Source organism: Giraffa tippelskirchi, chromosome 4 (genome assembly GCF_054371585.1).
Source record: "Giraffa tippelskirchi isolate mGirTip1 chromosome 4, T2T-mGirTip1v1.2.pri, whole genome shotgun sequence".
Taxonomy (NCBI): Eukaryota; Metazoa; Chordata; class Mammalia; order Artiodactyla; family Giraffidae; genus Giraffa; species Giraffa tippelskirchi.
Window position 1 is genome coordinate 3,622,623 of NC_137278.1, and position 26,023 is coordinate 3,648,645.

Sequence of the window (26,023 nt, forward strand, 5' to 3'; positions counted from 1 at the left end):
GGTGGGAGACCAGAGGCGGTCAGCTCCTGCTCCCTCATCGGCAGCTCAACCCCCGCCCCCCGCACCAGCCCGGGCCCAGGCACCTGTGGTCCCCTTGAGGCAGAAGCAGAGGTAGGAGTTGTCGCGGTCCTGGCAGGTGCCCCCATGGCGGCAAGGCTGGCTGTGGCACTCGTTGATGTTGGTCTCGCAGTGGTGGCCCGTGTAGCCCGGCTGGCAGAGGCAGGTGAAGGTGGCCACGCCGTCCTTGCAGGACCCGTAGTGGCAGGGGTCGGGGTCACACTCGTCGACGTCCACCTCACAGTGGGGCCCCGTGTAGCCTGAAGGGGCGGGGGGCCGGGGGCTCAGGGTGGCTGCTCCCTGGGTTACCAGGCTGTCCAGGACACCACCCACCAGACCCAGGGTCCTTTTGTTCCTGCCGGGGAAGCCTGGGGATGCCTGGGGCGCCCCCCCTCAACTGCCTGGGATCAGAGACTCACGTCGCTCTTGGCCCCTGGCTCCAGACTGAGGGCTCACCTTCCCAGCCTCAGCCTCTGACCACCCCCTTCCCTGGACCCCACCAGCCTGCTTCTGCACATCCGCTCTGCCCGGGGTCGCGGCCCTGCACCTTCTGTGCACACGCAGGTGTAGGTGTTGGGCCCATCCAGGCACTTGGCACCATTCTTGCAGGGCGTGCTGGCACACTCGTCCACATCATACTGGCACAAGTGCCCGGTGAAGCCTGCAGCCGGGGAGGGGATGGCGGTCAGACGCCAGGGGCACAACGGCACCACAGCAAAGCCCTGGCTGGCCAAGGTCGGAGGAGGCCGCCTGGGAGGGCCCCCTGAGAGTGCTTCGGCCAGGGCTGGGCAAACGCCCATATGCTTTCCTCGCCCTCTTTCAGCGCCCACCCATGGGGTCCTAGCCCTCCTGCCCTGCCCCCTCAGAGGGGCCTCAGCCCAAGACGGACTGTTGCCATGGCTACAGCAGGGCTGGGCTGAGAATGAGGTTCCTGGCTTGGCGTCTGGGACAGTTGATTTGCATCCCAGGAGGTCCAGGGCTCTGACCCCCAACACCTCCCCGGGCCTGGCGTCCCCCAGCCCTTCCCTGTGACAGACTCGGGCCCCCACAGGCTCCATAGGCCCTCCTGGCTATCACGTCCACTGCTGCTGGCAGAGGCAGGTGGGCGCGGCAGGCTGGCCCTCCTCCCGCTGGGACACGACAGCAGGGAGGAGGGTCTCTGGGCCCCGGGCTCCTCAGCAAGGTGGGGGCCAGGACCCCTGCCCGGCCCAGCCTTGTCCGCTGGGGGCCGAAAACCAACCCTCCCCCGCACACTCCGGAGGTGAGGCTCTCACGCCCCCTTCCCGCCCCGGGGACCTGACCCGGCCTCGACGCAGGGGCGGGGCGGGCAGCGGGGCCGTCTCACCAGTGGGGCACTCGCACACGAATTCGTTGATCTTGTCCAGGCAGCGGCCGTTCTGCAGGCAGGGGCTGCTGGCGCACTCGTCCGTGTTCACCTCGCAGTGCACGCCCTCGTAGCCTGGCAGGAGCGGGGTGGTCAGGGGGCGCGGGACACAGAAAGTAACACCCGTCCCCTCCACACCTGCTCCCCAGGGCCGACCCAGCTGCCCAGCGCGGGCCTGCTCTCCGCTGCGCCCCAGAGACCTAGCTCAAGTCTCCCCAGATAACCGTGGAGGGGGCTGCAGCCTGGGTGGGCGCAGAGGCCGAGGGCAGAGGCGACGCGGCTTCCCCACCCCCAGGGTCCGGCAGGCGGCCGGCCGCGTACCGGGCATGCAGATACACTGGAACTCCCCGATCTGGTCCAGGCAGGTGGCGTCGTTCTGACATGGGTTCGACACACACTCGTTGACGTCGATCTCGCAGCGCGGGCCAGTGTAGCCCTGCAGACACTGGCACTCGAACGAGCCCAGCGTGTTGATGCACTTGCCTGCGTGCTCACAGGGGTTGGCGCCTGGCGGTGGGGGGTGGGAACGTGGCACGGCTGAGGGGCTGCTCTGGGAACCCTGGCCTCTGGAACACTCAGGGGTGTGCCTGCCTCCCCCATCAGACCCGCCTGCCCCCATCGGACTATTTCCAACAGATGCCCCAGCACCCTGGCTGCCCATACCCAGTGAGCACTCATCCACATCCTGGCTACAGGCCGGCCCCGTGTACCCCGAGGGGCAGGTGCAGATGGCCTTGCCGTTGACGGGGTTGGTATCGCAGTTGGAGCCCTCATTGCAGGGGTTGCTGATGCAGGCGTCATTCAGGTGGCACAGCAGACCTGGACATGGCGGTGGGGTCACTGGAGGCACTGCCCCCCCCACAGGCTGGGAACGTGGACTGCCCACAGCTGGTGTCCGCCCCCACCCGGCTCCCCAGGGATAGGCCCCTCCCACACCGTGACACAGCCAGAGACCCTGTGGAGGGCCCTACGATGCCGGAGCTACTCCGAGAGGCTCACAGCCGCCCCTTTCACTCCAGTAGGCCCCTTCTGGGGCTCCCCCCTTATGGGCCCCACAAAGCTGCAGTGTGAGGTTCTGTGCGAGGCCCCTCACCCAGGCCTGACCCCCAAGGGCCCTCCGCCCAGTGGCGGGCTGGGTGCTCACCCGTGCGGCCGTGGGGACACTCGCAGTAGAAGGAGGCCACGCGGTCGTGGCAGGTGGCGCCCTGGAAACAGGAGGCGCTGGCGCAGTCATCGATGTTTTCGCTGCAGTCCTCGCCCGTCCAGCCGTTGACACACACGCAGTTGTAGTCGCCGTGGGTGTTGTGGCAGGTCCCGCCATTCTGGCAGGCGTTGGGCATGAGCTGGCACTCATCCACGTCCTCTGTGCAGTACTGACCTGCGAGGGGCCGGGACTGTCGGGCTGGGCGGTGCCTCCGGCCCCTTCCGCCAAGCTGAGAATCTCGTCTCCACCAGGAAGTCTTCCTGACTTCCTCCACCCCCACCAGCCAGAGTCAGCCTTTCCCCTGCACCCCTGGCACCGGGGGGCTCTTGCCTGGCTACTCCATGAGCACAGGTGCACTGGGGTCCATGCTCACCTGTGGACAGAGCCCACATCCTACTGGCCAGCATCCCTGTGTCCTGGCCAGCAAGCTGGGCTCAAACTGGGGACCTGATTGTGGCCAGGCCAGCCCCAGGCCAGGTTGCAAATGGCCCACACAGACCGGCTGGTGCCACTCATGTCTGTGCTGCTCCAGGGGGTTGGGGGGGCCTCAGACCCTCGCGGTGGGGGGGTCAGCCGCAGGTCACAGCATCCTTTCCATCCCAGGTCTCAGCTCCCTCCTGCCTGCCCCCCACGGGTGCAGACTACAGTGGCAGAAGTGCCCACCCGAGCCGCCCGGTGTACGCACCTGTCCACTCCGGGGGGCAGCGGCAGTTGTAGGTGTTCACGCCGTCCACACAGGCGCCTCCGTTCTTGCAGTTGTTCCCTGGACAGTCATCAATGTTTTCCTCGCAGTTCTGGCCAGTGAAGCCTGCGGCAGGGGCCAGCAGCCCGGTCAGGCCTCCTCGCGGGGCTGGGCCCTCACCAGGCCTGTCACGCTTGCACTGGGCTCTGGCACCTTCCTGGCTGGACCCAGGACACCCTGCTCTGGGTGGAGAGCTGCTCTCCACGGCCTGCCCTGTGATGCCCACCGCCTTGGAGCCCTCGGGGTCCCTGCCCCACACCCTGCCCTCCCTACTCCTGTGACCGGGCCCCACACCCCGGAGTCCACTGTCAGCACATTCCTAAGCAATCATTCTGTAAAGGGCCGGCTGAACAGACAGGGACCCATGATCACAGGCTCCCCGGGGTTCTGTCGGCGAAGACGTCTGTGCTATGGCCTCTGTGACCGGGCACTGCCTGCGGGCCCAGCCCTGTGGTCGGGGTGCTCTACACACCCCCACGTGTGGCCATGGATACCTCATCTGACAGGGGAAACGCTGGGCCTGGGAGCCCCCATGCGGGGAACTGGAGCAGGGAGACAGTGGGACCCCGGCAGGCAGTCCGGGGGTGGGGATGCGTATGCAGGTGCGGCCCCCCCACTTCCCAGCCGCAGAGGCGCAGGCAGGGTGGGAGCCCCCACCCTCTCCCAGCCCGCTCTCAGCCGGGCCAACCTCCGCGGCAGCACCTCCACATCCAGTCAGTTAGCTATTAATCCATTCGACTCCCGCTGGTTCAATAATCAACCCAGAAAGGTGCGTCTGGCAATAGCCAAACCTGCAGCCGGTTACTAATTAATGCCCCTCCCAGGGCGCCTTTGGACCCCCTCCTGCCCCTCCCTCGGAGGCCCCCCCCAGTGGAACCTGGCGCCCACACTCTAGTCCCTCCTGCGTGCCGTGGGCCTAAAGCACTGCCTCTCCCCAGCCTCAGCTCACCTCCGGCCGGTGGGCCCGCACCTACTCCACGTGTGCGGCCCCCTCTGCCAGGCCCCCACACCGCCCACCACCCTCCCCAGCCCACTCCACAGCCTCTCCTGACCCACGGGGCCAGACGCAAGGTCGCCAGCTCGGGGTCCCACAGCACCCCCCACCCCGGAAGGCATCTGAACCCAGACTCCGAGACAGCCAAGCAGGCCAGCCCAGCAGCGGGTAGTGCTGAGGCAGGCAGGTGGCGAGGGGAGCACCAGGGACCGGAAATGCACATGCCTGGCGTCTGCACGCAGAGGCAACAGGCCCGGGGCTCGCGAGCGGGAAGAGCACTTCCTCTTTGCGAGGGCCGGGCTGGGCCAAGGGCCATGTGGGGGCCGGAGCGACCTTTGGGTCAGTCCTGGGTCAGCCGGACCCTGGGCCCTCCCCTCTCCAGCACCCAAACCCCACCGACCCCACCTCCTCGTCGCCCCACCCCCAAACACCCTCCCCTTCCCAGCTCCTGCCTAACTGCTCCCGTGCAAGGGACGGACTGGAGGTTTTCGAACCTCTTTGTCATTATTAGTACTTTTAGATCAGCAGCAGCAAAACGGTCTCAGAGGAAGACTACAGTGGAAAGTCTGGGCCACACGACAGGAGCGGTGGGGCTGCTGGGGGGATGGGGAGGGCTGGGCCCACCTGTCACTCCTGCCCGGCAGTGGGTGACTGGAGAGGCCAGGAGGAAGGGCCATCCCTGAGGGGAGGCACGCGTGAGCCCCGGCTCCCCCCGGCCCCACCTCCAGGAGCCAGGGGAAGCCCCACGAGGGAGGGTGCTCCCTGCAGTGGGGGAGAGTTCTGTAACGTGCACGTGGTCCCAGGGAACTTGGGATAAGGGGCCTCCCGGGGGGCCTGAAGGAGGCGGGTGTTCACAGCCCGGGAGACTCAGAGCAGGGGGCCAGGAGGGCAGGGGTGACCCCGGGGCAGACGGAATGCTCAGGCCCTCCCTGGGGGCAGCAGGGTCTCTGGCACAGGGGAGGAGCACCAGGGGGTCACAGCAGACCCATCCCGGGGCGGCAACTGGTGGGTGGGTGCCCCCATCCCAGAGCCAGTCCTACACCACCCCCAAGGCTGCCCTCCAACCACCCTGGCTTGGGTGACGCCCCCAGACCCAGCTGCCCAGCTCCCCGCCCCCTGCACGCCTCCAGCGGGCAGTACCTGGCAGGCAGGCGCACTCATGGGTGGTGTCCCCCGTGGGGCGGCAGGTGCCCCCGTTCTGGCAGGGGGAGGGGCTGCAGGGCACGTAGGGCAGCTCGCAGTGGGGGCCGGTGTGGGTGGGGCGGCAGACGCAGTGGTAGGAGCCGACCTCGTTGAGACAGGTGCCGCCGTGGTGGCAGAGCCCGGGGCTCTGGCTGCACTCGTTGACGTCCTGCCTGCACGTGGGGCCGTGGAAGCCGGGTGGGCAGTGGCAGATATACGACGCCTCGAAGGGCAGGCACTGGCCACCATTGGCACAGGGGTTGGAGGCGCAGGGGTCGGCCTGCTGGCACGTCTTCCCTGGGGGGGCAGGGGACGGAGGGTGGTCAGCTGGCCTCCCTGGCTCCTGTGAGCCAGGCGCAGTGTCCAGACCCGGACGAGGGGTGAGCCGGGGATGGGCCCAGTGGTATCAGCTCCTCACCACCCAGGGACCCCACCCACTTAGGGGCTGAGTGACCATCGCAGGAGGCACAGCAGGCCGGGGCCCCTCAGGAGCTGACCCAGACTGCGTCCCTCCTGAGCTGGCGGTGACACCACGGCTCCTGCAGGGGCGGGGGGAATCTCCCCTTTTCTCACAAAGGCTGCTGGGGGGGGGTGCCCTCGAGCCGGAAACTGACGCCTCCAGGGCTGGAAAGCAGCATGGGGACCCCGGGGGGGGGGGACTCTGGGCAATTTCTGGATCACTGACCCCCACAGCCGAGCCCAGTCCAGGACCCTCCACGGCCACGCGGACGGGGGCCCGGCATCGGCTGTGTGGGCAGCTGGGGGAGGGCCACCCCGCCCCTGCCCCCTGCCGGGGTCCTCACCTGACCAGCCCGGGGGGCAGAGGCACTTGTATTCGGTGAGCGTCAGCAGCTCACAGGTGCCGCCGTTGAGGCAGGGGCTGGCAAGGCAGGCATGGTCGCGGGGCGTCAGGCACAGCGGCCCTGAGAAGCCCAGGCGGCAGGTGCAGGCGTAGTCCAGCAGGCCGCCCCGCTCCGCCGTGTGGCATGTCCCGCCGTTCTTGCAGGGGGCGCTGAGGCAGGGGTTGGGGGCTTGGCATTTCTGGCCCGCGAAGGCCCCGCTGCAGCTGTGGCAGACACAGCAGGGTGGTGAGCGCCCACTCCCCAGCCAGCCCGCCACCAGCCCCAGCACCCACAGGGGTCCCCTCCCGGGCAGTGGCCCCCTCAATGGGCTCGGGGAGGTTCTGAGACCAGAGTGGGGTCGTTGCCCAGTATCACCAGTGTGCCAAGCGCCACTGAGCCGTCCGCTTTAAAGTGCTTACTTTTACATCGAGGGAATTTCACGTGCTTAAAAACAGTGATTATGTTAATTGGAGACATTAGACACCAGAGTGTTTGGCGGGCCCCAGCATCGGTTTCAGAATGCATGGAGGCATCCGTCTGCACCCGTGAGCCCCTGAGAAGGGGCCACGCGGGCCAGACCCAGCCGTTCTCCATGGAAGGGAATGGTGTTCTGTGAAACCTTTTGTTTCGGGGACCTGCCTGCCCTCTTTCTCCCCAGCTTTTCTGTAATGAATGTGCATTATTGGGGTAATAAAAGAGTTCACAGATTCTTCTTCTTTCAGTATGAATACGACAGCAAACAGGGAAAGGATTGCAGACACCACGTGGCCGGGCTTCCCATGCTGTCTCCGACGTGGAATTCTTGGTCGGGGGTCTGACGCGACAGGACTGCGCTGGTCAGTGCTCCACCCTCACCCACGCGTGGTGCCCAGACAGTTTCTCCCTTTTGGGGGTCGAGGCTTCACAATGGAAGCCCAGCCCCCTACACAGCTGGAGAAAGCCAGGTCCAGGAGGACCGCCGCTCCGGCAGGCCCTGTGCCGGCTGCCCTTGTTGTGACGGCAGCAGGTGAGCCAGGAGTGGGGGGCGCCCTGCCTCCCCCACCCCCAGGCCTGATCCCGGGCGCTCCCTGCCAGGAAGGGCTCAGCACCTGCCACCCCCGCCCCGGGGCTGCCCTTGGCCACCTGTTGCCTCGGCTTCTAGAGGCAGGGCGGTACCCTGCCCCCCAGGGTCACCTCACAGCCAGGAGAGGCTCTGGGACCAGCCAGGCCTCCCTCTTCCCAGCGGCAGAACCTCTGGGGTGGAACGTGCCTGTGGCCCCCAGCCAGCAGCCCCCTGGGAAGGTGGCCCTGACGCTGGGCCTGCAGCCCCCCCACCCGGCCGCTGGTGGGCGGGGCCTCCTCCTCCCGCTGGGCAGCCAGGAGCCTCAGGGACCCTGGGTGAAGAGAAGGCCCGCCTAGGCTCTGACCACCCCACCTTCCCGAGACCCCCCAGGAGGGTCTGCTCCGTGGGGTTCAGGCCCTCACTCCGGGACGCCTCGCCTCCGACAAATGCCAGCCCGCCAGGGCCCCCTCCCTCCCCTCCTGCCCAAAGCTGCACAGGGAAAGGGGGCGGGGGCAGCCTCTGTCCTGAAGGGGGTGGTCCATGAGAAGCCAGGGCTTTCATCTGAGGCTGTGCTTGGGCAGGGCAGGTGGGGAGGACGCAAAATGGCCACTCCGGACCACCATCTGTCGCCTGAAGCCAAAAGTCCCAAACCAACTGGCTTAAAGAAAACCAGCTGCCCTTCTGGGAGGGGTGCAGGAGCGGTAACTCAGGCCAAAGCCACGGCTCCCACCCAGCCTGCTCAGGGAGGGGGAGGAGGACGGGTGTGGCTGGCTCCTCTCTGGGGGCACAGACTCCAGGATGCACCCCCTGTGCAACTGGCACCCTGGCACCTTGGGCTCTGGCAGGGCCATACCCTGGAGCCTGGGGAAGGTGGCGTGGCCCCCACTGAGCATGGATCCAGTTACAGGCCACGTGGTCCCAGCCTGAGTGGCACTGGGAACCCAGAGCCCTGGAGGGGAGGGGGAGACTTGGGAGGTAGCACTTCCCCCACCTCTCAATGCCCTCCATTGTCGGGCAGGAGCTGGCCACCGCTCCCTGTTGGAGAAAAGGCTCTTTTTTTCTTTCCCAGCTACTGAAGAGCAGGCAGAAAGTGGGAGCTGGACAGAGGACACTTGGTCATCTAAGCAGGGTGAGGGGTGGGAGCCTGCCCGCCCTGTCCACACCCAGCTCCAAGGAGTGGGAAGCCCACCCAGGTGGGCAAGATGAGGCAGGCCTGCCCCATGGCCTGGGGGAAATGCACACAAGGCTGCTCAGCGCGTCCTCTTTGTGGGCTCCGCCTCCATCACTGGTCCCGTTCAGCAGCGTTCCCAAGTGGACCAGAAAGGCCCCATCGGGGTGCACAACCCTGCATCCTCCAGGCATGGGGCAGTGTGTCCCTGAACCGCCCCCCACCCCGCCAAGCCCGTACTGAATGGGGAGCCTAACGCAGAGGACTGTGGGAGAATCCACCTGGACTGAGCATCCTGGCCAGGGAGGCTGCATGAATTACGCTGGGCCAGCGAGAGGGAAAGCGCGCCCAGTAAATCAGGCGTCAGCAGCAGGGACAAAGGGCGGCTGGGGAGCAGGTGCGCCTGTGGCCGAGGACGCGGGCGGCAGCTGCTCCCGGGCGGCGCAGCGGCGGCTGCCAGCCCTGGCGGGTTGGGGGCGGGGCAGGAGCCAGTGAGGCTCCTCCGTGGGAGGAAGGCGGCGGCTGAGGGGGCCCATTGTCCTCCCTGCTCCCGCCCAGGCCTGGCGGACGCTGCTGTGAAGGCACGCTGCCCATGCAGGCCGGCTCCAGGGCTGGGCCTGGCCTCAGTCCACCACAAGCACCCCAACCGGGGGAGGGACAGGGCAGCGAGGGAGGGGCAGCCTCCGGCGGAGGGGGGTGGGCAGCTGAGGCAGGTGCTCCATGGAGTGCTCGGGACAACCAGGGCCTGGCTCAGTTCCGAGGGAAGACGCCCCGGGCCAGGCGGGCAGGTTCTTGGCCTGGGCAGGGGGGATAGGCAGGGTGGAGGGGCCTTACCGCCAGTCAGAGGCCTGTCCCTGCTCTGGGCAGCCTCCAGCCACACCCCCCTCACCTAGACATGTCCCCACTTGCCCCCCACCCTGGCTGCAGTGCTGGGGTTTCCTGGGGAGGCGCCCATGGCACCCACACTTCCCTGAGAAGGTGGAGGGCCCGTGAGGCTGCTTAGACGCGGCCAGTCCGCCGGGACCAGCAACCAAGTCCCTCGTGGCCATTCGGTCTGCGACACCTGTCCTGGCAGGTCGGCCTAAGTTCCTGGTGGGGACGGGGCCCATGCTTGGAGGGGAAAGTTGCACCTGACACCTGCCTTGGGATTCCGGGCCAGGGGCCGTTGGGGGACGACCCTGAGGCTGGACGAGAACCACCCCGTGCACTGTGCCACTCAGCTCCTGGCTCCCGGGGGCCTGCAGCGGCTTCCCCTGTCTTGCTCTCCTCTGGAAGGCAGTCACCCAGTGTCTCCTCCTCCACTCGCCTTCCCTCTGGCCCACATAGCCCAGCGGGGTGACCTGTCCTGGCCCATCACGGCCAGCAGCAGCTGAGGGTCAGGTGGGGCTGAGGGCTCCAGGATCAGAGCTGCAGAGAGGCAGCACCAGGCTGGGGGGTGGCAGCACCAAACAGCTGCTGGGCCTGCTGCCCGCCTGCCCGCCCGCCCGGGCCAGCCCCCAGCCCGGAGCTCGGGGCGTCCCTCACTGTTTCCTCCGTGCTGGCTCCTCCCCCCAAACCCCCAGCGCCGCTCCATAGAAATGCAGCCCCAGAAGCGTCTGGAGGCAGATGCTGCCTCGACCTTTCACCCCTTCACCCGGGACTAATGCTAAATTGTGCTATTTTCCTTTCTGAGTTAAGCAGGCCATCTGCCACCCCCAGGGGAGAGATGACAGCTCCCTCCTCCCCGCTGTTCCAAGGCGGGACTCAGCACAGAGGAAGGACTCACTCCGTTCTGCCCTCAAGGAGTCTGCGGTTGAGTAGGGCAGAGCTGGGTGAGCACAGGGCCCTGGCCGGGTGGGGGTGTGGACGTGGGACGGGGGTCGTCGGGGGGTGTGCCACCCCCTTCCTTCTGCAGGCCGGACAGAAGCGCCCCAGGGGAGGGGCGTCCTGGGGGCACCACCGATGGATGGGCGAGACAGTCCATCAGAAGAACTTCTGCGGGGCTCTGCAGCACAGACGGGCACTGCCTGCCGGGCCTCCGTTTCATGGAGTTGGGGGATCAAGGGCACAGAAGGCCCGGTGCTGAGGCGGCCTGGTCATCTGGGGCACAGTGGACTCTCACTCTAGCCAACACTGCTGGATTTGATTCACACACAGTTCACCGACGCGTCCCTGGGGACATGGTGGCTCCACCAGGGCCCATGCACCTGCTTAAGGAAAGCCGTGGGGGACACAGGGCTCCCCAGCACGGAGGGTCCCACCCGACCCTGCTGCCTGGGGCCTAGGATATCAGCGCAAGAGCCGGTAACCCATGGCTGTAGGCCACATCTGCAGGCCCGGGGCCTGTGCCCCAACGGTGGGCAGGTGCCACCCAATGCAGAAAGGGACGGCTCTGCATGTCCCTGTCCCCCAGCCATGCAGCCCGTATCCCCAGGGGGGCTGAGTTGGGGCCTGGGGTCCTACCCACCACAGCTGAAGGCCCCTCCCAACCCACACGCCCGGCCCCAGCTCTGCCTGCAGCGGGGTGCCTGATAGAAGACCCTCCCCACACCAGTACTGCCTCCGCTCACAGGCTTTCTGCCCAGGACCCTCCAACAAACACAGTGTCACCAGGGTCCCGAAGAGGGGGGCCAGGGAGCACAGATGGCTCGTCAGGGTACCCCCCTCCTCCCCAGAGGTGGTCCAGGATGCTAAACAAAGGCCACTAAGGCCCTCCTTGGGGCAGCTTGACCGGGAGGTTCTCAGACCCGCAGCCCAGGTGACTGCGGCCACCTGCAGACTGGGCGGAGGAGGCTCCTGCTCCTTTATGGAACAGGAAGACTAAGGCCAGGAGAGAGGGGGTGCACTGGACAGACTCTGAGCCCCCAGCTCCTCCCTCAGAGGGGGCGGGGTCAAGGAATCCACCTGTGCTCCTGGACAAGGCTTAGCAGGGGTCCTGAGCCCCTCTGGGCAGAGGCTGGTCCAAGGGCCCCGAATCCCAGTGGGGAATCACACCTTCCAGGATGCTGTGTTCATGGCAGGTGGGGGTGGGGCACAGCGGCTGGGGGGTGGTGCTCAGTGACCTGTGCTGGCATCCCCCACCATGCCCACCCACCGTGCCCATCCTGGGGTCCTTCCCCACTGGGCACAACCAGGACAGCTCAGCTGTGAGGAACGGAGCCCCTGGGAGACACAAAAGCCAGGGGTGCCTGGGGACTCCTACGGCCCCTAGGGCGAAGAGCTGCAGCGGTCAGGGGCTGCAGGTTTCTCTCAAGCCCTCAGCATCCTTGGTCCAGACCGCTGTCTGAGCCATGACTCTGCCATGCCTGAGGGCACCTGGAAGACTGCCCTCTGTCCTCTCCTGTCTAGGCCCCTTTCTGCTTCAGGCAGGATGTGCCCAGGGTAGCCCGGAGCCTGGTCAGCCCTGCGCGGGTTTGGAGGCCACAGTGTGAGACAGCACCCCACCACCTGCAGCCCCAATTGCCCCAGGAAGTGACTGCAGGGACCCGGGCAGCGCCTGGCTGAGCTGTGGTCTGCTTCTAGCTGGCACGGCCGCTGGGCTGGGGCGGCTCAGAGCTGCACAGGGAGGGTACTGCCCTGGCTCCCAAGCTTCAGGGAGGAGGCGAGTGGCAGCCAGGGCTGCAAAGGGATGGGGGACCCCAGAAAAGGACCAGCCAGGTCTGAGGCAGACAGACTCCAACCCCCAACAGCAACTGACCCTCAGTTGAGAATAGGCAGCGGCCACAGAGGAGGAAGGGGGTCCGGGCGGGGCAGGGTGTGGAGCAGCTGGGCCCAGCAGCTGCTCCCCGCGTTCGGGGCTCTTTGCCTCTTTTCTCCCAAGTTGCACCTCTGGATGGTTTAGAATAGGCTGGAAAGAGGAAGTGCAGGAGCGCGGGGAAGCCCTTTGTGTTGTGTGTGGACGGAAGCGGTCCTCCGGGAAGCCACCTTTCCCACTGCGGGGAAAACAATGCTTGCGGCTCGCCACCCCCCCTCCCCCGTGGCGCTCAGAGCTGCCCCACCCTCGACGTGGGAAGTGGCTGCCCGTCTGAAGGGACGGAAAGGCAGAGGTCAAGCGGCTTCCCGGAGATGGCCCAGCTGCAGTGGGCAGAGAACGACCCAGGCCCACCCACAGGCGGGCACACGGCTGCTTGGCCAGCCCCTCCGGACATTGCAAAAGGCACAGCCCACACGCTGTCCCGAGAGCCCTGGGGCTGCTGGGCGAGTGAGAAAAGCCTGCTGCCCACCGCTCCCCTGTGGCTCTGTTCTGCTGGGTTAATTCCCCAACCATCACCCCTGAAGATGGAGCCGGGAGCTGGACAAAGGTGGGAATGGGTGTCCTTACCCAGGGCTCACCCCCCGCAGCCCCTTGAGACCCATGTGGTCGAGACTGCAGCCCCACTTCTGGGAGGCCGGGGAGCCCCCCTTCAGCGGCCGGGGGGGCTCTGTTCCGCATAAGACGGAGCCGGACCGGTGCCCCCAGACACTGGATACAATGAAGGGATCGATGCACGTGCGGCCCGCGCCATGGGGGGGCAGGCCCGCTTAATCCAAAACTCGATTAATTAAGTCAGCAACCGCAGACTGAGATCCGAGCCAAAGCCAGAAACGATCTTGCAAGTGCCCGCCTCTGCTCGGCCATGCGGTGGTGCAGGGAGAGGGGAGGCCTGCCCAGGGGCACTCCCGTCCTCCCCCGCTGACCAGAGTGGACGCTTGGGGCAGCTCCGCTTGTTCCCATTCTCCAGTTGAGAATGCAGCGGGGGAGGACACCAAGGACCCCCCGACACAGGTCCCAAAAGGAAGACACTGTGGACCCCCCTCCCCGCTCCCAGACCTGTACTCAGGCTCTGCCAGCTTTATCACGTCTCTTTCTCAAAACTGTCCTGCAGGGACACTGGCCCATTGTACAGATGAGAAAACCAGGGCTCTGGCAGGTTATGCCCATGGCACCACCTGGGTTTGAATGCAGCTCTTAACCTCTGCTGTCCCCAGTGGTGGCCAGACGCCAGGCCCCCCCACCCCGGGTGGGGGGCGGTCAGGGCACAGCGCCCCCTGGAGGCAGCTGGAGGGCCAGCAGGAGCTCCCTGGGTGGAGGAGGGGGTGTGGGCCCTCAGCACCCCATTCGTTCTCCCCCCTCCCCCACCCTGGCAGCCTGGGTTTCTCGCCTGACCGCCTGATCTCCCAGACCGGGAGGGCTGGAGCAGACAATGCGTTCTTACAACCCCACAAGATCAGCTGAAACTCAAAACCCTGGATTGGAGGTGGGGGCGGTGTCTGGGTGAGAAGCCTGGGAATCGGGGAGCTCCCAGCTGGCAGGGTGGGGCTGCCCTGGGCCCCGGCTTCCCCGCACCCCTTCCGTGCGGCAGGAGGGGTCCACCAGCGCCGGTCACCTGTCACCACCCTCAGCCACAAGGGCTCATGTGGCCTTCCTTCCTGTCTGTCCGGCCCTAGGGACAGAGAGGAAGGACGGAGCCCACAGCCGCCGGCCGCTGGGCCTCGACAAGGCTCCTGCGAGGCCCTCTCCCTGGACGCCTTTCCCAGCTCAGGCTCGCCACCTGCCCAGTCCCCAACCCCTGCCCGAGGCAGACCACTGGGCCCTGTGTCCCTAGGCTTGCCCACAAGCCCGCAGCCGCCCCAGCCCCCACCCGGCAGACACCAGGAGACACAACCCTGGCAGCTGCTGAGGGACAGACCCGCAGTCACACCCTGGGGACAACCCTGCAGACCGGGCCCGCTGGTGTGGGCCTAGGACCGTCTGGGCTCGGGGGAGACTCTTTCCAGCGGAGAAAGCAGGAGGCTCTTGGGCTGGCCACGACCTTGCGCCCTTCCATGAAAGTGAAAGTGAAGTTGCTCAGTCGTGTCCGACTCTTTGCGACCCCAGGGACTGCAGCCTACCAGGCTCCTCCGTCCATGGGATTTTCCAGGCAAGAATACTGGAGTGGGTTGCCATTTCCTTCTCCAGAGGATCTACCCAGCCCCGGGATCGAAGCCAGGTCTCCCGCATTGTAGACAGATACTTTACGGTCTGAGCCACCAGCGCCCTTCCATGACCTTGCCCAAATGCAGGGCTGGGCTGGTCTCAGGGAGAGCCTTCGGGCCGAGGCCTGGGAGCACCACGAACAGGCCCGCGTGTGGAGTGAGGCCACGCTGATAGGTCCCGTCGGGACCTGTGTGTGTTACTGTTTACAAGGGAGCTCAGAGCAGTGGGTGAGTAGCCCGCGGTCACACAGCCCACCGTGGCCTGGCAGGAGCAGCGAGCTGGAACAGCGCTGGGCAGCCGACATGGACCATGCCTGCCTGTGGCCTGGAGGCCAGGCCTTCCAGAAACCTGGATGGGCTCCGTTGGGTCCAGCCCTCACCCAGACCACATGTCAGATACCTGCTGAGGGCTGTGCTGTGCCAGGCCTGGGCCCTGGACCCCCGGGGCGGATGCTGTAACGGCCTGAGGCCCCTGCCACCGTGGACACCAGGACACACAGCCCTGCCTGGCCTCCCCGCACCGTCTGGCTCTCAATCAGGCCTGAGGCCACCCTCATCTTGAGCCCTGGAGGGGGAAGTGAGGGGAGCCCCGCCCTGTGGGGGCACCCCTGGGAGCCGGAAGCAGCTTGGCGAGCACAGTAGAGACCCTCAGGCTGACCCGGAAGGCCCAGAGGTAGTCACCTCCCCCAGCCCTCTCCGCGGTTGGAGGGGAGACCGAGGCCCCGGGGGCGGAAGTGTGGCCAGCACCCCCCACCCCCGGCCCCGCCTCAGCCCGGCCTTAGCTCAGCATCTCTCGCACTGAAAAGCTTTCAGGGAAAAACACACACACTCAAAACTCTGGCTTCTCCCCCAGACCTGTCATTTCCAGTAACCGTGTAGTTTCCGCTCACCAGCAACAGAAACCGAGAGGAAACGGTGGGAGGCGGGTCCCCGAACGCCGGGTCCCGGCGGCGGGAGCACCGACAGAGCTTTCCAGGGGCAGCCGCCCACCTGCTCCCACACGCATCCCCCGCTGGACCCACGATGACCCACCAGGACCCAGCTGCCTGTCCCGCAGGCCTCCTGGGGTCGAGCAGTGGGCCGGCAGCTCAGCTGACCCAGGATCAAGGGGCGAAGGAGGCAGGAGGCCAGCAGGGTCCCCGGAGGAGGGCCAGCCTGGTGCCGGCATGTCACCTCGAGTGCCCACCCAGCCTCCAGTGGCCTGCCCCCTGTGCCGTGTGGCTCAGACACCCCCCCAGCCCCTCTCCCGAGCCCACTGCCCTGGCCCTAAGGCCGACGTGACGACGTGGGACCTGCCTGCCCCAGGCCTCGGCCGGGCTGGGTAAGGCTGGCCTTTCGTGCCGCCTGCGGGGCAAAGAGTTTGCTTAGCAAATCAGCAGTGTCAACAGAGGGATGAGGGACCGTTTACCCAGTGGAGAAGAGCAACCGATTCAAGCACTTCAGAGACACACGATGGACACCCAAGCCCAGTGACTGACAGGCAGGCGGGATGGCAGGGACGAGGCTCCCACACTCATGGGCCAGGCCAGGCCCAGCGCGGGGTCAAAATGCAGCTGCTTCTTGGATGAAAATCCTGACGATGGGGCTGGGCTCGGGCCTGCCCTCCCCCCACCCCCCACCGTCTCTGGGCAGCTCGGTGCGGGGCAGGGTGAGCTCTGTGCGTGCGGGTTCCAGAGCGACATTTGCACCTGGCAGTCATCCCACGAGGACTCCCAGATTGAGGGTGGTGGAGCCTGGCGGGCTGTCTGAGTGCCTCTCGCGTTTGGGAACCGCCACGTGGGCGTTGGAAGCGTGGCCTCCCCAGGGCACCCCCCGCCCCCACCAAGGCTTACTGGGAACCAGGACCCCGGATGCACCTTCCAGGAAATGGAGCAACTCAGGTGCAGGAGGCTCAGGTCAGACCTCCAGAGGCCGTCCCCAGCCCCTACCCAGGAGAGCCCGAGACAGCGCAGCAAGGGGCTGGGGGCCCTGGGATGCCTGAGCCACAGAGGAGGTAGGCGCTGCATGGAAGGGGAGCCCGGGCCCTTGGAGGCGTCCACACGCCACGCGACGGACGCCCACGCAGAGCAGCAGCTTGGTGTCAGGAAGGGAAAGGGCAACGATGAACCTAACTCACTCGAACGTGTAGATGACGGTATGATGTGACCCCTGACCCCGAGCCTCGGTGGGAAGTGGATGGCAAAGTCAAGGCCCCCTTTCCCAGAATGCTTCCATCCCAGGGGCAGCGGGGGTGCAGGTGGGGAGGAGAGCCCCAGCCAGAAGGGACCACTCAGTGGTGAAACCCTGGGGAGGGCATTCTGTTCCCAGAGACGCACAGAGAGCTGCCCCCCGCCTGTGATGGGGGGACCCACTCCTCCCCACGGGGGCCAAGCAGGTGTCCAGACGCTAACATTGCAGGAGCGCTTCTCTGGTGCCCTGCAGGACACTTGGAGCCTCCCTGAGACCCGAGGACCACTTGGAGGGGGTCAGCTTGTAGCTAAGAGCGAGGGGCCAGGCCCCTGACCCTCTGCCCTCTCATACCAGGCGGGGTGCCTCCCGCCAAGGGTACAACCGCTAACTCTGAGATGAACCCTGAGGGTTCAGGAGAGATGTGCTCCAAGGCCAGGGAAAGGCCAGGAAGCAGGCAGATGGCGTGGGTAGGGGCTCAGGTCTCAGACTTGCCCCCCCAGCTGCCCCTCTTCCTGCTGACCTGTCCGCAGCCCATCTGCTGGAGTCTCCACAGTGGACTCCCTCCAAAAGGCCGTGGCGGGCCTGGGGCACCTGGGTGGGGTATTCCCACAGCACCAGCCTCGCGCTGCAGGAGGTGAAGGCGTCTGCCCTCAAGTTGGGTTCTCAAACAACAAGCCAGGCGTGCGTCTGCCCTGCCCGCCTCGCCCCAGCACCCAGTGAGCTCTCAGTAAACGCCCACTGCCCCTCGCATTCCTGACACCCCGAGCAGGCAGGTGGGGTGCCGGCTGTGGAGCCCTGTGTGCTCGTCCCCTGGACCCGAAGGCACGCCACCCCACCTTAACAAGTACCCCCGGATGCGCCAGGCCCCACTCAAGGGGGCCCCATGGCTGGCCATGTGGACACAGGAATGAGCACCGCCTCCTCCAGGGAGCCTTCCGGACATCCCCCGCCCCCGACACCCACCTCCTCTGGACATCTGTCGAAGACCGTACCGGGACGACGATGCTGGTGCCACCGCCAGCCACTCCCTAACGTTCTCAGGCAGGTCAAGTCCAGCGAGCGCCCAGAGGAGTGACGCACGGACACGCACCCCGAGGGAAAGAAGCCGGGCGGGAGAGTCGAGCGGCGCGAGTCCGCTCGTGTGAACCATGCAGATCAGGTAAAGCCAGAGACAGAAGGCAGATGAGAGCAGGTGGGGCTGAGGGGAGGGGAAGGGGGGGCGCCTGTTTAATGCCTGGGGGGGTTTGTTCAGGGTGGTGAAAACCTGGAACTAGACAGACATGCTGGTTCCACAACCTTGTGAATGTACTAACCGCCACTGAAATGTATTTATTCATTTATTTATTTTGCCATGTCGCACAGTTCCCAGGTGGCGCTAATGGTAAAGAACCCGCCTGCCAATGTAGGAGACGTAAGAGACGCGAGTTTGATCCCTGGGTCGGGAAGATCTCCTGCAGGAGGGCATGGCAACCCACTCCAGTAGCCTGGAGAATCCCCCTGGACAGAGGAGCCTGCAGGGCTACAGTCCATGGGGTCGCATAGTCGGCCACAACTGAAGTGACTACGTTCCCCGACCAGGGATGGAACCTGAGTTCTAACCGCTGGGCCACCGGACAAGTCTCCTGAAATGTACATTTTAAACATCTAAAATTATAAAACTTGTAATACATGCAACTGACTATCAAAATACAAATATCAATCCTCCCGTCCCCCCCTTCGCCCCCAGCCCCCCAACTAGTCATCAGCAACCTGTGACCTTAGCGGAACGAGGTAGGAGGGGCCTTGAGGAAGGAGGTGCCGGGGAAGAAGCCAACAGAGGCCACTTTGGCAAAGGGCTCTTCTCTGCCCGCGCCCTTCCTCTGCAGCAGCACCTGTCAATCACGGCCCCCGCTCTAGCGGGTGTGTCCACGGCCCACCAGCAGACCGGGGTGGGGGGGTAAGGACACCACAGCCCAGAGCTGGCCCCAGATGGACAGAAGCTGCCCTACTGCATGGCCAGGCCTGACTCCTGGGCCCTCCTCCGACCACGCTGCAGTCCACTGCTGCCACCTGGGCATCTGCAGGCCCATCCCAGGGTCCTGCCAGGATGCCGCTGGAAGGGAGCTCCAGGGGTCCCCTAACCCTACACTCTCAGGCACAGAGGAGGAGCCAGTCGCTTGGTACCTGCTACAGTCCATGGGAGTACGGGGAGGGGCCGCCAGAGACAGCCTGGCCGGGAACTTCAGGACGCATCAAACGCATCAAACTCATCCTGACCCACAAGTCGCGATGCCCCGAGGCCAGCCGCTCGTTAAAGCCTCTGGGAAGAGTCTGCAAGGCTCTGGATGTGCCCGGACACGAAGGCAGAAGCTGAGGCAAGCTGGCCCCAGGTCCCCTACTCCCATTCCCAGCCTCTTTATCTCTCAGCCTCAGCTGTTCCCACCTGTAAAGTGGGGACTGAAGATGAGACGCAGAGCCGGCCGCCACCCCGAGGGGGTGTGAGGCCGCCGAAGAAAACGTCTGCCACGCTTTTACGAGGCCGGATGAAAAGGGCTGTCTGTGTGTGGAGCTATCGTCGGCACTTTATTGAGGAAAGCAATCAGGACACTCAATCAACTCTGCAAAGCCACATCCTTTCACTATTTATAGGCGAGACATGAAACAGGAAAGGTGCCCTCCTCAGCCCGGCCCTGCCCAGTGGGGGCCCCATCTGTCCACGACAGCCACAGCCACCCATCAGCATCACGGTCAGCGAGGGACGGAGCCAGTGCCGGCTTCCGTGGGACCTCTGGGCTGCCTCCCAGCCCCGGGGGAGTGGAGCCGTGCCGCCCTCTGGACCTGCCCCCACCCCCCACCGCCTCAGGGGGGGTCCCCGCACCCTCCCTCTCACTCGTGGCCCCGGCTGCCCTGACCCAGCTCAGCTGTCCTGACGAAAAGCGGCTCCTCTCTCAGCTGTCTGCCCGTCCCCACCCTCTTCAAGCTAAGGGCACAGCTTTCTTTTTTTTTTCTCCCCTCTCTTTTTAAAAAACATCCCTATTATTTTTTTTTTCCCAGTGGAAAAAACACTGGCTGCCATAGGGGCAGGGCCAGGCCTGAGGAGGGCACCTTCCTGTGGGGCTCGCGTGCTCCCTGACGTCCGCCCCCCGGGGTCAGAGGCAGCAGGTGAGGGCTTTGAGCTGCTGCTGATTCGCTGTGTTTTTCTGACCCTGCGTCCTTGGAGCCCAGGCGCTGACAAACAGAGGAAGTCCTGGACAGACCTGGTTGGTTCTCAGCCTGGGGAGGGCGGGGGGGTGAGGGTGAGAATTAACCTGTTCCTCCCCCAGCCTCGCCCGAGACACGCAGGTGACTCAGTGGAAACACACGGGCCAGGTGACACAGACGTAGACTGCCGTGCCTCTGCAGCCGGGTGGCCCAGTCACTTCCACTCGGCCCCTGAGCCTCTTCTTCTAAAGGGAAGTCGTTGTCCCCGCCCTGCTTCCTCACAGGACGGCCAGCGAGGGCCCGGGGGGCAGTGCAGGCAGGATGCGGCCGCGGTTAGGAACACACGTCCCCCCCCCCCGGACAGAGCGAGGCGGGGCTGGGCTCCACTCCGGGCTGTGTGATGCTGCGCCCAGCACCGATGTCTCTGGGCCCCGCTACACGCCCGATGCCCACGGTTCCGGGGTTGCTGCCAGCCACATGGGGCCAGGCCACCCTGCCCACGGCACTCCCCTCCGTCTGACGTGTCACGTGTTCAAGCCCCCTCTCCTAACCCCACACTGGAAAGCGGAGAGACCATGGGGGCAGGGGCTGCGTCGGACCTGGGCCCACATGCCCACGACCAGAGCAGAACCCAGCACACAACAGGTGCTCAGAATCGGGAAGGAAGCAAGGAGGGTGCTCATGGGCGCCACCGCGGGTGAGAAGTCCTCGGAGTCGCCGGCCGGCCCCTCCCAGGCGGTGCCCCGGCTCAGGCCCACCAGGCTGTACCTTTCGGGTTCTCTGAACTCACTCATTAGACAGCTAAACCCTCTCGAATGAGGATCCTGAAACCAGCACTGTCAGCTCAAAAGGAGAAGGCAGGGAGGGAACGGACACTCGCCCCGCGCCTGCTACACGCCTCTTATGTAACCTTTACGCACCACCAAGAGATCAATCACGGATCAAGCCCAAATTACTGACTAGGGGAATCTGGGTTCAGGTGACCCAACGACCTGAGGTCACAAGGACGCTGGGCATGGGAGAGCCGGGCCTCAAGTACAGGATCGTCCGAAGCCAAGGTCCACCACCTGCCTGACTTCCCTCCGGCGTACTCTGGGCGCCGAGGTGGGCAGAGGGGCGCAAAGACCCGCCTGAGCCAGCCCCTGGGTCACCAGCCTCCCCACCACCGCCCCCCACCAGGGCCACCACACACAGCCGCCCTCCACCGGGCAGCCTGGCCCAGCTCTCTGGGACTTCCTGAAGGGCCTTCGCAACAACACGAACCTCATTTTCCAACCCCGAGCCGCGCAGACACCTGACGGGTGGCTTCTGGGGAAGGTTCCCTCTCTCTGGGTGGAAACAGATGAGTCACCTGGCGTGAATGCGCCTGGCACATGACAGTCGATTCCCACGCCCTGGCCACAGGGGAAGCAGCAGGAAAGTCACAGAACTTTCTGCGGGTCCCAGCTGGAGGCTGCAGAGCCCGAGTTCACACCCAGGTCGGCCTGAGGCCCAGACACCCCGGAGGGAAGAAAGCGGCTCTCCCCTTCAGCCCAGAGAGCCAGGCCGCCCCCACCAGCAGAACCTCCGCAGGCCAGTGGGTGGTGGGCGAGAGCGAGACCGCACGGACCCTGGGGGTGGCCGCAGCGCCCCCACCCTGCCCCGCGAGCCTGGACTGGGGCCTCCCCATGGCTGGGCCTGGCCAGCCGTCATGGCTGATCCCTTGCCTCTGGCCCAAGGCGCCCAGAGGTGGGGCCTGCAAGGACGGCGCTTCCGTTCATCTTCCAAGTGGATCTGCAGGGTGCGCACAATGGGGTCTCTGTGGGCCGAGCTAGGCGGGGTGCCAGGCCAGACAGGCAGGCTTCCCGCCAAGCTGGTGGTGGGGGGGAACATCAGGCCAAAGGGAGGAAAAAGGCTGGCACCCTAGCCCTGATCTGGGGCCTGGCTTGGGGAGGGAGGAACTCCCAAAGTTGCCCAGGTTTGGGGGTGGGAGAGCCTCTCCCAACCCCGTCCCTTCGAAGCACCTCACTCGGAGGCCAGTGGGTGAGAGCTGCAGCAGCCAGGGCAGTGTGTGGCCAGAGCGCTGGCCTGGGGGTACTCCAGGCTGTCCCGTCCCAATTCTCCAGTGATGGCACAAGAAGAAACGGCCCCTACTTTCCCCAGCCCTCCCCAGAGCCCTCTGCAGAAATATGGAGACTGCCCCCAGCCCTACACGCACACACATCCCAGTGAGCTGAGGGGCAGGGAAGGGAGTGGGCATTCTGGGAAGCCACGCATACTTAATCACCCAGCATTAATCCGCCTCCCCAACAATAGCCCCTGCACTTCCACTGAATCCCAGCTGTCGGTCTCTCAATGAAAGGAAACAAGATTTAGGGCATCAAGCGTCGGTGAGGCTTCTGCAGGAGGAGAAAAAGGCCCCCCAAAAAAGCAAAAAAAAAAAAAGTAGTGCGCATTCATTAGTGTCTGACAAAGACACAATGCGCTTTGTCCATTAAACTGCTCACAGACCTGCTTAATTGGCTTCAGTCTGGGACAGGGTGGGGGGGTTGGGGGGAGGGGGGGCGGGGAGGAGGGGGCTGCTTGCCCACTGGCTGGGTCGGCAGTGAGCCCGGGCCAGGGGTTGTCAAGGGAATGGGCCCTCAGCAGTTGGAATGAGGGCGCGCCATCCCGGCTGGGGACCCGCTTCTGCAGCCTGGGGAGGGGGCGTTTCTCCAGCCGCCAGGAACCTGCTCGTTATTCCCATCAGGAACGAACTCAAGTTGAAGGGCATCGGCCACAGCATAAAAACTTCCCGAGAGGCTGGATGGTACTTGCAGGCGGGCAGGCAGGCGATAGATCCTAACCAGGTTCCCTGACTGCGGACAACACAGCCACCCCCACCCCCGCCCCCGTTCACAGCTGAGGACCCAAGACTGGGATGGCGAAGGGCCACCCGGTCAGGAGGTCAGAGTTAGGCACAGAGACAGAGCTCCTGGCAGGAACTCCCACCCACACCCCCGCGGAGACAGGCAAGGCCACCACGATGAGTTCCAACCTCCTTTCCCCAACCTCACCTGAGGCCAGAGAGGAGAGGCTAGGGAAGGCAGAGGGCGACAAAGGGTGGGTTTGCCTTTGAACTAGTCAGTTTCTCGCTGAGAGGCACCGCCTGTCCGGGAGACGCTCACCTGCCCAGAGCAAGCATCACCTGCCCCCAGGAGAGGCACTCCCCCTGGCTGGCAGGTCTGGGAGGGCCGGGCCTCTCTCCAGACGCTCTGGAGCCTCCCTGCAGGTCTCAGGGACTTTGGGAAGAAATGGGGTAGCAGAGATGCCCACCTAGCACCCTAGGAGCCCGAGGTGGTCCTCAAAGGAGCGCTTGAACCCCCAGCGGCCAGGCCAGTTCCACACGCAGCATAATTGCTGGTGATTAAGTAATTGCCAGACTTTGTCCAATAAAACTAGCACGTGACCGCACCCAGCCTTCTGGGCCATCTCCAGAAGACAATGGCCTAGTGTTCTGTCCCGGCTGGCCCGCTGCAGAAGGCAGGGGCTCCGCTCCCGACAAAGCAACAGGTCCCCGCAGGGGCGCGGGGGCCCATACTCACACGCAGGCCTCGGTGCCGTTGGGGAACACTTCACACTTCCCTCCGTTCAAGCAGGTCTCACCGGGCTGGGAGCAGCGCAGGCCTGGGGAGGGGCAAGAGGAGAGGTCAGCCTGGCCAGCACCCCCAGGGGCCCTGCCCACCCCTCAGCTCCTGTCATGGGGTTACTGGGTGCAGGGGGTCCCCAGGAAGCCCTGCATGAATCCCAAGGGGACTCAACATTCTGCTCAGAGTTCTGGGGTCAGAGTAGTTGGGAGGGAGGAATAGACTGGTTGGGTGGCAGGTGGACAGGTCACACGCAAAGTGGTGGTGGGGGGAGGAGTGGCCTGAAATGCATTGTAGACAGCAGGGAAGAAATGCTGGGATGACCCTGGGCCAGTCTCCCAAACTTCTCACCCCTTACCCCGGCTTTACTGGGGACCTTGGCTGGGCTGGGGGCCCTATCTAACCACCAGGATTGTCTTGCTGTTCAAACAAGTTCTTCCAGGGGGTGGCGCTGGGGGGGGCGGTGCTGGCCACACTCAGCTCCCCCGCTCGTGGGAAAATGCGACAGCTGCAAGGGCCGCTGCCCCGCCTGCCAACAAAGCGCCGGCCGGCGGAGGAATCAGAGCAGCCCATTGTCGCGCCAAGGCCGCCTCCTGGGGCACCAGGACTGCACCCCAGGGACCTGGCCACGCCTCCACCGACACCCAACACCCGCTCCCCAGGGTGGGCATCTTCAGTGGCAGCCTCCTCCCCACACACAGCCAGGGGCTGGCGGGATGAAGATGCTCCATTTGGAAGGAATTCGACCTCATTCCTGGGAAGGGATCTATTAATCCACCCCAGCCTCCTTCTTACCAGGGCTGTGTAAATTAAGCCCCTTCTGGGGGTGGGGACGGGGTGTGACATGGAACCCCGTCTTCAGGAAGCAGGGAACTAGTTCTCCCTCCAACTTTTAGGGGAAGAGAAGCATTAATCACCATCAGATTCCATGGGAAGTGGAGAGGAATGACTCCCCACCCCCCACCCCTGCAAGGTTTCCAAACTTGAACTCCACAAAGTGAAAGTCTATCAGTAGCAGCTGAATCTTCCGCACACACGACCCCCACCCTGCCCCAATTGTGAGCCAGGATGGGAGTAGCGACCCGGTGTGGGGAGGGGACACCGCGGGCGGGGTGGCCAGGAGCCCGAGGACACTTGGGTCCGGGACCCTCGCCCCGGTCCTGCGCGAACTCTCCCACCCCGGAGGGAGGCCTGGCCGCCTGGCCCACCCGGCTCCCCTCTGCCCACCAGACTCCGCAGCCAGGTCCCGCAGTGCGGTTCTGTAAAGACGATCGCGGGGCCCTGGACCCCAAGCTCCGCGACCCAACATCCGCCCCCGGCGCGGGCAAGAGGCGAAGAAAAAAGATAAATGGCCCCAAAGCAACAGGAAACCAAAACCGACTCGATTCAAATCGAAAAGTAGTAGGCAGCTCGTCCGCCCGTCCCGGCAGCGAGCCCCACGCGCGGCTGGTGAAGGGCGAGCCCAGAGCTAGGTCTCCCAGGCCCCCAGATGCCCACGCACGGCTTCAAACCCGACTTCAAACCCGGCGCCAAATTCGGTTTCAGGCGCGAGCGGCGCCAAGTCCGTCGCGATCGGGCAGGCGGAGCAGGGGAGGGTCGTTTCTTCTCCCCGAGCCCGGGACTCTGGCTCCTAACCTGCCTCGGGTCGCCCGGTCCCCCTCCCCACCCTGGCCACCCGCTCCCAGCCACACGGGGACGCGCGCCTAGGGCGCCGCCAAAAGTTTCCGAAGGCGCGGAAAGTTGCGGGCTCGCGGCGGACAGTCGCCTACCTCGTGCGGCGAGCGCGGGCAGCAGCGCCAGGCAGAGCAGGGACGCCAGGAGCGGCGGCATGCCTGCCCACCGGCTGCCCGCTGCGCCCGGGGGCGGCCTCCTCCGCCCGGCCGGCGGGGGTCGGGCACACCCGCGCGCAGGGGGACTGTCCCACAGGCGGTAACGGCCCGCTACTGCCCTCTCCTTCCGGCTGGAGGGCGTCCCTGGGCTCCCGCGGCCGCCCCGGCCCGGTTCCGCGCCCGCGATCGTTCCTACGCTGCGCCGGCGGCCCGCGCCGCGATCCCCGCGCCCGTGCGCTCCCTCCCGCGGCCGAGGCACTAGTGAGGCGCCCGGCAGCCGCGCGCTCCGCCCCCGCCCCGCCGGCCCCGCCCCCGGGGCCCGCCCCCGCCGATCCCTCCGCACCCCGCGCCCCCTCGCTGGCCGCGCCCCTCTGCTCTCCTCGACCAACCCCGCACCTCCTTGGGCTGGGGCGCAGGGTCCTGAGCCCGGGTCCTCCGGGGATGGGGACCGCGGCCGTTCGGAGCGGGGTCGGGGCCCATACCCTAAGGGACTACTTCTCGTTCGAAAGTTTTTGGAGACCCAAAGTTTGGTCCGGGGTTGCGGAAGGATCCGGCTGTGGGCTCCCACCGCGCTCTGCGACAATTGGCAACGATTTGCATCTCAATAGCGGAGGAGGCGCAGGCCTAGCGAGGAAAGGGGCGCCTGTGACAGGCCTGTCCCCAAGAGGAGCTGGGCCGGGCAGGCGAGTGT

General features: G+C 65.6%; 1 protein-coding gene across 3 annotated transcripts in view; it reads right to left on the reverse strand.

The window, feature by feature from the left end:
- The window catches only part of NOTCH1 (notch receptor 1), a 45,372-nt gene extending 19,785 nt beyond the window's left edge, over positions 1-25,587 (reverse strand). For all 3 annotated transcript variants that reach the window (XM_081590699.1, XM_081590700.1, XM_081590698.1), the window contains exons 1-11: positions 25,273-25,587; positions 23,462-23,543; positions 6,367-6,629; positions 5,522-5,860; positions 3,331-3,453; positions 2,586-2,819; positions 2,105-2,260; positions 1,763-1,948; positions 1,403-1,516; positions 605-718; positions 84-317 (exon numbers count right to left, since the gene is read on the reverse strand). In XM_081590699.1, the coding sequence (XP_081446825.1) occupies positions 84-317; positions 605-718; positions 1,403-1,516; positions 1,763-1,948; positions 2,105-2,260; positions 2,586-2,819; positions 3,331-3,453; positions 5,522-5,860; positions 6,367-6,629; positions 23,462-23,543; positions 25,273-25,333 (1,906 nt within the window). In that variant the 5' untranslated portion in view covers positions 25,334-25,587. The remainder of the gene's footprint in view (positions 1-83; positions 318-604; positions 719-1,402; positions 1,517-1,762; positions 1,949-2,104; positions 2,261-2,585; positions 2,820-3,330; positions 3,454-5,521; positions 5,861-6,366; positions 6,630-23,461; positions 23,544-25,272) is intronic.
- Between the last annotated feature and the right edge of the window lie 436 nt (positions 25,588-26,023).